Source organism: Impatiens glandulifera, chromosome 7, assembly GCF_907164915.1.
Source record: "Impatiens glandulifera chromosome 7, dImpGla2.1, whole genome shotgun sequence".
NCBI lineage: Eukaryota > Viridiplantae > Streptophyta > Magnoliopsida > Ericales > Balsaminaceae > Impatiens > Impatiens glandulifera.
The window spans coordinates 29,712,911-29,725,377 of record NC_061868.1 but is presented as its reverse complement, the minus strand read 5'-3'; the positions used below and the strand labels follow the sequence as shown (position 1 = coordinate 29,725,377).

Sequence of the window (12,467 nt, the reverse complement as noted above, 5' to 3'; positions counted from 1 at the left end):
CCGGTTGAAGATCACGGCACAAAATCACACTTGAGAGCTGAATATTAGCTCCTCAATGATGTGATCGGTAGGAGCATCTTCGGAAGAGATGTCACAAATACCTACTGTAACTCAACTTTCAACATGATGGCGGCTATAATCACCGGTACACCGGTGAACTGGTCCAGGGTGCTGTTTGACGTTCTCATCTGGATGGTTGGTATCCGATCAATCAGCTTCATCCCCCAACTAAGCTGCCTTCTTATGGAGCTTGGTGTTCCGACCTGTCCCAGAGAAGGTCTGAACCAAGCCCAAGTACTGACCAAAGAGATAACCGACTCTTTCTATGAGCGGTTTGAGAGGGCCTGGAGGAGAAGAAACCGCCGCAACAACCCTACCGGCGTCGTCAACTCCCACGCACATTAAGTCACTCCTTCCTACACCCGGTCATTTTGCTGCACGTACCGGGTGTATCTTTATCCATCATCATCATGATCACTTCGGCTCCTGTCATGTTTCCCTTCGGTGTTATCTTTGTTCCCTATTCGGCTCTATATGTGCCTTTTCGGTATTATCTATGTTATTTTCGGTCTATTTTGATTAACCGCGCTTGTGTTAATGCAATTAATGAAAGAGAAATCCTTAATTAATAAGATAACCCCCAACCACCTGAACATTTACTATCCAACCAACTTGGTTACTTCTCAATTAATACCTACCTCGAGAACCGAAAATAGTCAAAAAGCACACTCTTCCCAATGACCTTGGAAATATAAAGATTCTCTATTCTAAAGAGACAAAACTGTCATTCAATGAAAACATTTTCCCTCCAAAAAAACCGGCTCTATAAAAGGAGAGCTTTCCTCATGAAATCAACACACCTCGAATCATAAACTCTCTCTTACCCTACTATCAAAGTTTAGAAACATGCCGAGTAGAACCCTAGGAAACTTTTTAAGCATCGATTTCGATTCATGTATGGAGGAATGGGACGGGCTGCACGCAAAGAAACTCATGTTCGAATCCCTCATTCTTACCGGCCTTCGACCATTCCTCGAAGAATCCGGTCCGATTCTGACTGAGGACGTTAAAACGTTCTTCAGAAGCGCATTCATCAGGGGCAATTACATTGTCTCTACGGTAAGGGACCACACATTCTGGCTCGATGAAGCCGACTTTGCCTCCCTATTCAACCTTCCCACAGAAGGGTTCTCTGATTTTCCACCTCTAGAAGGGCTTGACGAATTCTATTATGCACTCGCCTTTTCTGGAACCATGGAACCGGTGGAAGACCATGGGCCCAAAAATCTTTTGGGGAGACACGCTCAACTTCTTCTTGAGATTGTCACTCGGTCCATTCTTTGTCAGTCCCCTAATCAGCGGTACTCAAAGAACACCTATAACATGATGACCAACATCTTTACCAAAAAGGCCATCAACTAGTCCACGGTCATCTTCCAACGTCTGAAATCCATGGTGATAACCAAGAAAGGTCTTGGCTATGCACCTCACATCAGCAAACTAATTCTCTCATACCGGCCAGAGTTTGGACCGGGTACACCGGCTTCACCCTCGAACATTCTTGACAAAGATTCGGTGGAGGAAAGGATTTCCATAATGTTTCTTCCATAGACTGTACTTTTCCATTGTTTATGTATGCTTATCCCAATACCGATTCATCTGTCGGTCTTCTTTCCGCAATGTTTCTTGAATACAATCTCATTTCAGTTTAAATGACCGAGTTCTCTTAACATCTAAAATATCTAAGTAACTGATTAACATCATCAAAACAACCGCGTTCCTATCCGACTTCAAAGAAAAACCGCTTAAACTCAAAAGATTGCAAAAAAAAAAAAATTCTACTCACTCTAACTAACCGGTTAAATTTAGAAACCGGAGCATCAATCGGTCTCAAAAGAGGGTTGCGTCATCAATGGCGAAAGCAAAACTTTTGGAGGGAAATTTCCCGCCCAAAACTCCCGCCCCTGGTCTCCCGCCCATGGTTTGCCGCCATTTCAACTTGGAGGGAAAACTCCCGCCCAATGTTGATGGGACGGTTGGGCTTCCAAACCGCATCTATAAAAGGGACTCTCGGCCATTCTATTTCATTCTCACGCGAAACTATTTTTTCTCTCTAAGCTCTCAAACTCTCTGAAGCGGTTATTTCTCAAATTTTCTCAAACTCTCTAAGATGGGGCGCAATTCGGCTTTGTTTAAGCACCTAACTCAGGTGGATTTCGAGGAAATCCGACAGAAAGGCACGTCTGCGGCAAAGGAGGTTATTGACCGGGTAGCCAAAACCGGTCTGGAATATTTTCTTGGCGGTCCTCATGTTCTCTACAAAGATGCGGTCGAGGAATTTTTCAACACCGCAACTATCTCTGATGACAAAATCACCGCAACTGTATGCGGTACTGAAATAGAGCTCACCGAGGCATCGGTGACAAAGAGCCTACGCCTTCCGAAAACCGGCCAGGATGCAATGGCAGACATAGAGCTTAAGACTTTTGAGGCAGCTTGCCAGATACTCTCGGCGACTAAGGAGTCGATAAAGGTATCTGGTAGCAAATCAACGTTGAAACCGGAGTATATTCCAATTTGTGATATCTTCGCAAGGGCGATTCTGGCAAGGGGAGGAAACTATAGCAGCCTAACAAAGGACAAAATCAGGATGTTGGTCGGCCTGATAGAGGGAACAAAGGTTAATTGGGCAAAGGCGGTGTTCCACAACTTGATGGAAATGGTGAAACCGGACTCAAACCGGTCGTGGGGATACGTCGTTCCTCTAGGTAAGATCTTCCTTCATCATAATCTCAACATTGGTCCGGGCGTCACCGTTTCCTCAAGAAGCCTGATACGGTCCAAACAATTCCTGGAAAGGAAGCAGCTGGCCCCCAGTTCTACAAGTGGCCGAAAGAAGGCAACCGGCAAGAAAACGGCCCCAGCAAAAGAAAAGGTCGAAAGCAAAGGAAAAGAGAAAGTAACTTTCTCGGAACCACCGCAACAAACGGAGGATGAAGAGTCGGCTTCCCACTCTGAAAGAACCGATACAGAAAAGACCGATGACGAAAGATCGGCCAATGAAGAAGAGCATTCGGCCTAGAGCCCCGATAATGCCGATCCTAACGCAAATCCTGAGACCACCGAAGGCGGTGAAGAGGGCGGTGAAGAGGATGGTGAAGAAGGTGGTGACGAAGGCGGTCACGAAAGGGGGAACAATGAAGAGAAGGAGAACGAGGAAGCAGAGGCCGATAGGGTAACTCTGAAAGTCCTAAAGGGCACTATACAGCGAGCCGAGACAATTGAGGAGTTATACCTGGAATGGCACGAGCACCGGTTCGGCAAACCGTATAGGCAAATCCTACCGGGCTACACAGACGTGGAATGCCTCCATAGACTAAAGAGAGTGGAGGTCGTGATCATGGACCTTACAAAATTCAATACAATTGAAGAGGTATTACACCGAACCTACCTTTTAAAACCACAGGCACAACTACGGAAGCTAACCATACGCATCCGGAAGATTACGGCGAAGTTCGAAGAGATGGGACCGGAAGACACCTTAACACCGCTGGTGTTGGAAAGGCTTGAAAAAGCCAAAGGAGACCTTATTCAAGAAATTGACCGGCTGGAAGCAATGTACGGTCAAAGGGAAATACCGGTTTATACAACTCCCCGGATTGATACAAGTCCGGATCACTGCCCAACACCTCCAAGGGCAAATTCGGCAACAGAGGAATCCGACGAAAGAGCGGATCCTAATCTCACCGGGCAATCCCCTCTTACACAACCGGAAGTCTCCGAATCAGACTTCACAAAGGAATGGGTTGAGAGCCGCTTTCAAGAATTCGAAGACTCCGAGGTTCTCCCTTTGAAGGAGAAATTTCAAAGAACCGTCAGCTCGGCACTCAAGTTCGCCAACACCACAAGGTATCTTTTGGATAGAACACATGACCGGTTCTCAGAAATTGATGAAGATCAACAGGAAGAGGCGGCCCTGCGCGGCAAACATCTTAAGCGAACCGTAATTTTGGAGGATACGACCTCCGAGTTAAAGGAAAACTTTGACCGGCTTAAGAGAGAGATCGATCAACGATTGACAACGATGGCTGATGACCTGGTCGGCACAACACTCGGACGGGCATCCGAACTTGAGAAGAAGATTGCCGGTCTCGAGGACGAACTCAAGGCGCTTTCCGCTCAAGTTGCCGAACTACTCCAAGCTAAGATAAATGCGGATGCCGCGGCTATAGAGGCTGATGCCCAAGCGGCTAAGAAGGTCCAGGATGAGCTGGATGCCAAAGCAAGTAAAGAGACGGAGGCACCGCGACCATCGCAACTTACCGAAGAGGAAGAGGAAGCCGAGCGGATTAGAAGGGCAGAGGCCAAGTTCCCAGGACTTGCAAAGAAGGCAGCCGCTCAAGCTGCGAAGGATGCTGCGCGGTTGGAAAGGGAAAGACGAAGGCTGGAAGGCTTCGCAGACGACAACAAAAAGAAAAAGGCGGCCTCTTCCGTTTCAGCTCCGACAAAGCGAAAGAGGGAACCTTCAAAGAAAGCCCAAATAGCCGACCTGCTCAATGAGGTTACTGAAACCGTCATTGGGAGTACACCGCAGCAGGTTCCTCAAGTCGACGAGGAGGATGAAGAACACCTAAAGCCCCGGTCTACAAGACAACGAGTCTCCGAACCGGCCAGTCGACCGCAACCGATGAAGAAAAAGTGGAACATATATGACTTCTCGGACTCGGAATAGGGGCTCTCTTTCCTTTACTTGTCTTAGTATTTTTATATATATTATGTTATTTTCGGTTATCTATCATATATATAAAGCTATTTTTGAAACCGGCCATCTTTTGAAACCGATCAGCCACAAGGCAGAGGAATAACCGGAAGAAGTCCGGTTATATCACCCATACCGGAAGCCATCCGGTTAAGTCAAATGACCGACCAGTACAAGAAGACAATTCGGGTACCTGTTGAGAATGATACCAAAGGAACAGACAGTGCCTACATTGAGTAAAAGACAAACCTAGCAGGTTTGTCTTACATACCGGAAGAACAGAATGCCAGGTCTGAGGTTGACCATCATGTCTGAAAAGGTGACCGCAGACTCTGAATCACTGAATCACTGAACCTCTGCATCCCTGCTCAGCCAATCAAATTCAAGATAGTGAAATATGACCGTTGGCATATTTCACCTATAAAAGGGGCAGTTGAAGAAAAGAAAAGGGTGGGACACAAGGGAACAAGTGAGATACAGTGAGACAAGTGAAAAATTCTAAGAGCAGTTATTCTACAAGTGATAAGACTGTGTTGTTCTGAGAAAGCCTAAGTGCTAAAGTTAAAGTGTGTGTTTTACAATTTCGGTGTAAATTGTAAGAGAGTTATCGAGCAGGAAATAAGTCTCGACCGGATTGTACTTGTATTCCTTAGTGAATATCCTTCTCGAGGTTTCGAGAGAAAGGGGTGACGTAGGAGTTTTATCTCCAAACATCCATAAAATCTGTCTTGTTATTTACTGTCTGCCGATTTCACTATCTAACCGATCTGTACCGCTCCAACCTACCTAATCCCATCTAAGCCGAATATCCAGATTACCGAAACCGACCCATCAATTTCTAAATCCCCATCATCCGAAACCGGTTCTGCCTATCATATAAGTGTGCCGCTTCAACCTGAAAACAAACATCTTCCGCGCTTGAACCTAGTTCAAGGGTTTGTGACAGGTTGTGTAGTATTGAAACCCCGGTGTTAATCTCTAACCGGATTAACCACCACCCTTCGAGTGAGAACCGCTAACCGGTCTAACCCCCGGTCCTCCAGCGGCTACCTAGATCCTAACATATATATATATATATTTATGATTTCAGTTTTTGTATAAGAACTATAAACTAATTTTTTAAAATATGTATAATTTTTAGTTTTTATTTGAATTTAAATCATGTGTCAATTAATTGTTTGTTGCATCACCATCATGAAGGTTGAATTCTCTTTGAAGTTTATGAACCTCATAATGGGAATGAAGCCATAAGTTTGATAATTTCATTTATTAACGTGAAAGTTAACGATCTAGAGGACCAACTCGATATCCGTCAGCGTGGATATCGTTGAAGACTGCGATCATAGAAGAGGGGTATTGCAATTGTAAAAACAAGAGCAAATGCATATATAAATAACATGACTTAGAGTAAACAACTCATAAGCGTTTTATATACTTGCTTTAAAAAACTTCTGATTTTACACATTTCAAAATTTCAGAGTTTTGTGTTTGCTAGTTGATTATACTACTATTTTCTAATTTTTTTATTTTACAAAATGGATAAGACTAGAGCTACTTTTTAGAGAGAACGAGTTCTGCTACGACAGGTAGAGGTGACGAAATATTCACTCTCTTCTTCCTCTTGCTGATGTCAGAACTCATTCATGATATACAAGATAATCCTTCATATCTTTCAGGATGCCCATCTTGACAACGTCATTCCACAGTTCTTCCACAGTTCCATATAGTTTGCAAAATCATTGAGTTCGATAGGCTAGTCTATAGCGACCATGCAATCATGACAATTAGGCATGTCCTTGTCATGTAGTCTCGCCCGAATTGCTTAAAAAGCTCGCTAGTGTAGTAAGAAGTGATTCACTCATGACCCATGAGTATAATTATGGGTTGATCACCCACTAGATAAATTGTTTTCTTAATAACATACCATGGTAGAAGTTCACATATGGAATCGTTGTCATGGACATGTATTTCTGGCTTAGCACTCCTAATGTGTCGGCATTGGAGGGCGGCACTCCCTTATTATTTTAGTTTGTTTATTTTCATACTTTGCAATAAAACCATCAAATAACAAGTTCATTATAACACAAAATAAAATTACAAAATTAGTTTATAGTTCCATTCCCTCTTTTGGGCCCAAAATCGAACCAATTAAATTTTGGCCCAAAACGACCATTCTACAATGTATTTATTTAGCCCGACCATGGACCGTAAAAAAATTACAGAAAAAAATAAAGAATATGCGGAAACATAAGTCATCAAAATTCTCAATTAAAATAAATGAAATTAAATTATTAAAAATAAAATAAGTTTTAGTGATCACGAATAGATTTATAATAATTCTCTCGGTCTAGACTCACAAAACAGAAAAACTGGGCTCAAAGTTTATGGCCAGTTGCGTTAATAAAATAAATAAAACATAAATGAGTCTATGACTCAGCCCATGTAGCTATTATAGGCTCGTAGATCAAATACTTCTAGTTAGGGGTGAACAAATGGGTAAAACCAATCCGTTTTGTCCGATCCGTATTAAATTCAAATTAAGTTTATCCAATCCGTAATCCAAACTATTTTACTAAATAATACGCATCAGATATGGATTGGATTGAAAATGGTTCGGATAATCCAAACTAAAAAATATTTATATATACAGCTTGAAATTAGTTAACAATTATTTTTTTAAATTTCTTAAATTTTTTTTTTAATTCGATTTTTTTTGTTATTATTAAATTTGAATCTGAAAAAAATATTAAAAATAATAATAATAAAAAAAATATTGTTGTCAAGTGATAATAAGTAAAATATATATTATATTGAGATGAAATTTAATTTAAAGAAAATTAGTTAAAAAATATATTTTTATTTAGATAGTTTGGATAATTTGAATAATCATAATCCAATCCGATTTAATTCAATCTCATCTCAATCCGATCCGATATCAGTCCAATCCGAAATATCCAATCCGAATTAGTATTTAGGATTCGGATTGGATTGGATTTCGGATTAAACCACCCATTGCTCACCCCTACTTCTAGTGTCACATTCCCGATTTTTTACTAACGGTGATTTAGTATCATTCCATGGTTTTAATATTTACATGATTTTGTTTGCTTTGATTTACATGATTTTGTTATGCTATGATGAAATCAATAATGTTTCATAATGGAGGCATATATTCATTTCAAATACACGAATTTAGAACATTAAAAATATCTTTTAAGTTACAATAATGGGCTATGTTTTGAGAAATTTATAATAGTTTCTTTAAATATTTTAAATTTGGAAGAGCTCAAAGGTCGGACTAACCTAACCACTAACACTTTGTTCATGCGGAATTCAAAATGTGGTTCACCCAACGAGAAATTAAAATATGATTCACTTTAACCCTTTTTGTTTCCACATAATTCAAAATCCCCATAATACTCTTATATAGAGAATATTTATCTTATACTAAAGTTTTTTTTTTTTTGTTAATCCTTAATTAATGATATTGATAATTTATTCATTAGGCTAACAATTAAACAACACTATTTTAAATATGAACTTTATTTTATTTTTGAGTGAAAAATCCGGACAGAAAAACCCTAGTAAAACTACTAAAACGACTAGACAATACAAATATATTATTAAGAAACATAACATCTCCTCCTCTTTCCTCTCAAACACTTAAGGAGTTTTGTTCAGATCTGGGAGAATCCGCCTCCTCCCCTCAAACTCTCCCTCCAGTCGCCACAATTTCCTCTTCTTCTAGATCATTCAATAGTTCTATAACATCTACAAATTCCTCCCTTGAAAACTCTAGAGGTGGATAATTTCATTCATTTACCCATCTCTTTCAACTATTCTTCATAGGAAGAATATTAATGTCAACAACTCCATTACCAACTCTCCTTCTCCTCACCCTTCAGGCAATGTTCCTCTAGCCAATTCTCCCGGTGCACCTCCGCCGTCGACGGTTGTCTCGAGTATAAGAATTGAAACAAATGTTCCATGTCTAGAAATAATCCTAAGAAAGAGGACGAGAAATGGGGGAGACATGGGAGTCGGACCATCTGTGCCACCTCAACTGAGTGCAACAGTTCCTCAAACAGCGGCGGCTGCGACAGTTGCTTTCATATGTTGCATTTGCAAATGAAAGTAAATGCAACCACCGCAGTCGTCGTTGTTGTTGGGGCTGTTGGAGGAACTATCACACAGAGGGTTTGAGGCTCATATCTCCCTCATTCCTCATCCTCTCTCTTTGTATTGTTTCAAGACATTGAACATTTTTTAATTCTTATACTCGAGACAACCACCGACGGCGATAGAGGTTGACTGGGAAATTGGCCGGAGGCACATCCCCTAAAGAGGAGGAGAAGAAGGAGAGGTTGTAAAGGAGATGGTTGACATTCTTCTTCTTATGAAGAATAGTTAAAAGAGATGGTATGAGAATGAAACTGTTAGTAATTAAAATTGTTAACAAAAATGAAATATTTATACATAAAACATATAAAATGAAAAAAGAATAAAAAATATTTCACCATCAATTACCTACCTAGATTTAGTAATAAATCAGATCTAATTAATTTTATATTTATAGTATATAATCTTTGGATAATAATGAATATATTTTAAATATTATAAGTTATCTTAAAGTTAAATATTATTGATTTATTTGGAAAAATAATTAACAAAAAATAATATTTTAAAAAATAGGTTGCATAATAAATGTGAGAAAAAGAATTTGAAATACTAAATATTCTAAGATAATCACTAATACATAAATGATAATTAACAATGAATGATATTTGTGTTTTAAAAGTATAAAGTTTTCAAATTTGAACAATTAATAAAAAAAAAAATGAGTGGGATCCTACTTGATCAGGAGTTGTAGTTGAATTTTAAAAAATGGAGTAAAATGTAATAAAGATGTAAGATAATATTAAATAATTATATAATAAATCTGAAAATATTAAAAAAATTAAGATAAACATGGACATATTTATGAGAAATAATAAAAAAAATTTGTTGAATAAAAGAATATAACAAATTATACAAATAAGGATTACGCCAAAGATACAATGAATATCATGTTCTTCTATATATTTCAATTAAAATAAATAAATAAATTTATTATAATAGTTTAAATTGACAGAATTGATGTAGTATTACAATTCAGTTTTTATGTTAAAAAAACAATTCTATTACCAATTTAAATAGTAATAAACATAATTTAAATATAAATTATTATAAGTACTAAAAATCTAAATACCAATTTATAAAATTAAAATAATTATTTTAATTTATTTTTTAATAGATAAAATCGAAATAATTAACCCACGACCAAAAATCATTTAAAACAATTAATTATGATTAATTATTGTATTAATTAATCAAATTAATTAGGTAAAAATAGTCAAAATAATAAAAATTAAATTATTTGAGATAAATATTGTACTAATTTATCTTAAAATAATTTTAGAAAATTAGAAATTAAAATAAAAAAAAATTAGAATGAAACGAGGTACTCATTCTATCTCCCAAAATTATATTTAACCCTAAAATATACACACACAAAAAATATAGGGGAAATATTTTTCATATTAATTTTAATATTTTATGTATTTAAAATGATCAAAATCAAAGTCAAAAGGGTGAAAGAAAAATTAATTTCAAACAAACCCTTAACGTTTTAAAATAAAAATAAATATGTAATCGGGTGTAGCCGAAAATAGAAAAAACATTGCAGTAAGAACCGCGTCCATTGGATGGACGCTAGAATCAAATCCAACGCATCTAAGCGCTCCGCGTAGCTGGTTGTAGTCGAAGGAGCACACGCCTGGGTCACAACAGAACAACTAACTAGACGTTAGCCTAGTTAGCTAGAACGCTAACGAAACGCCAAATGCACACGAAACAATGTCGTTTTGGCTTCTAATCATCTTCCTCATCACAACGCCGTGTGGATAAGCTTGAAGATCCGTGGTTGATTTCTCCAACTTGGAACTCCTTTGTTAGTCCACCATTTCAGGTCATTTAAAACCTAAAATGATCACCCTACGATGGTTATCATTTCTCCCTGTCAAAATAGAGATGAATCATCCCTATTCCAACGACTTCAGCCAAAAACAATCAAACACCATTAATGGCTTTTAGCCGATTCAGGCCACTAGAAGCCTCCATAGACTCAGGACAACTATAAATAGACCCCTGAGTCATTCCTAAGGTAGAGAATTCAATCTCCACTCTCAAATTGCGATTTATTGAAAATCTTCCATTAAAGCTCAAAGCTTCTGAATTTTTCAAAAATTTGTTTAAAGTCTTAAAACTTGGATTTGAGTATCCTAAAAACTTTCCTAAGGATCAAGGAGTGTTCTCTAATCCTTAATAAGGATCCAATCACCCTCTAATTCATATTATAGTTTGAATTTGAAATTTTTATATTTCAAATTGCAAAAACTTGTATACTTGTTGTTTATGGTGTTTTATGGATGAAAACTTATCCTAAGATCATTTAGAAACTATCTAGATAGGATAGAAATAATTAATCTATCTAAATAAAAAAACAAATTTGAATTTCAAAAATCAAAAACACAAGTTTATTGTTTTTTTGACTATTTATGTTGAATCATAGCCTAGAAAGTTTCCCAACATGATTGTAATGATGTTAGACAACTATTTAGATCATATTTGATCCATCCGATTGTGTTTGATCAAAATCAAAATTTTCAAAATAAATGAAAATTTTGAGTCTTGAATTGGTTCAGACGAGCAGTTAGTGTTCTTGTTTTGTACCAATCTAGTATATGTAGTATAAGGAGACTATTGGATAGTTCCTTACACTTCAAAACAACTTTAAAATCAAAAACCCAATTTTTGATCACAAACTGTTTTGAACAAATTAATCATCATCCATGTTGATTGATGCCTTGATATGATGATCAACATGTTCCTAGGAAATTTGTGAAGCTATTCAATCTCTTAGATCAAAGAATCAACGCTAAAAACGGATTTAAAAACATGCAATTTGTGTTCTTTAGGACGGCTTATTAGCCTAGGACTGAAGGATCCGACCAAGGATCCTTGGCCTGGATCGAGAGGTTAAAATGAAATTTTTAGCCTAGGACCGTGGAGTCAGATTGAAGATTTCATTAGGATCGTGGAGTCCGACCGATGTTCTTGAGCTAGGACCGTGGAGTCTGACCGATGTTCTTGAGCTAGGACCGATAGGTCCGACCGAGGATTTTTATCAAGAACCAATGAACTTAACATAGGACCGATGATCCCTTAACCTAGGACCAACGATTTTATACACCCAAACCGATAAACTAGCCTCGAGGATCTCTTAACCTAAGACCGATAAACTTAACCTAGTATTGAGGATCCCTTAACCTAGGACCAATGGGTTTATACACCTAGACCGATAAACTTAACATAGGACTGATGACTTCTTGACCTAGGACCAAAAATCTTAGCCTAGGACTAAAAACCCCTTGACCTAGGCCCAATGAAATTATCCCCGAGCTAGCCCGAGACCGATGGGTTTATACACCTAGACCGAGGATTTAAGCCATGAGGAAATTCCTCTTACCTTAGGATCATCCATGGTAACAATGACGATCCTACTAGCGCACTTCTTTCGAACACCAGCAAATGGTAACCCTCATCAAGAATCATCGAGGTACCATACCAAATGCGAAGAGGAAATAAAGACCCTTCGGGTGTTATTCTA

The 12,467-nt window shown here is 38.1% G+C and overlaps 1 protein-coding gene across 1 annotated transcript; it reads left to right on the top strand.

Annotated features, from left to right (window-relative positions):
• The first annotated feature begins 2,461 nt into the window (after window positions 1-2,461).
• Window positions 2,462-8,891, top strand: LOC124909708. The gene is made up of 3 exons (XM_047450359.1): window positions 2,462-2,959; window positions 3,083-4,641; window positions 8,609-8,891. The coding sequence occupies exons 1-3, from the start codon at window positions 2,462-2,464 to the stop codon at window positions 8,889-8,891; spliced, it is 2,340 nt and encodes a 779-aa protein (XP_047306315.1).
• The last annotated feature ends 3,576 nt before the right edge of the window (window positions 8,892-12,467 follow it).

Coding starts and splice junctions, on each gene's coding strand:
- LOC124909708 (XM_047450359.1), top strand. CDS start 2,462: ATGGCAGACATAGAGCTTAAGACTTTTGAGGCAGCTTGCCAGATACTC. Junction 2,960..3,082: donor AAAGCAAAGGAAAAGAGAAA/GTAACTTTCTCG, acceptor CATTCGGCCTAG/AGCCCCGATAATGCCGATCC. Junction 4,642..8,608: donor GAAGAACACCTAAAGCCCCG/GTCTACAAGACA, acceptor TATTCTTCATAG/GAAGAATATTAATGTCAACA.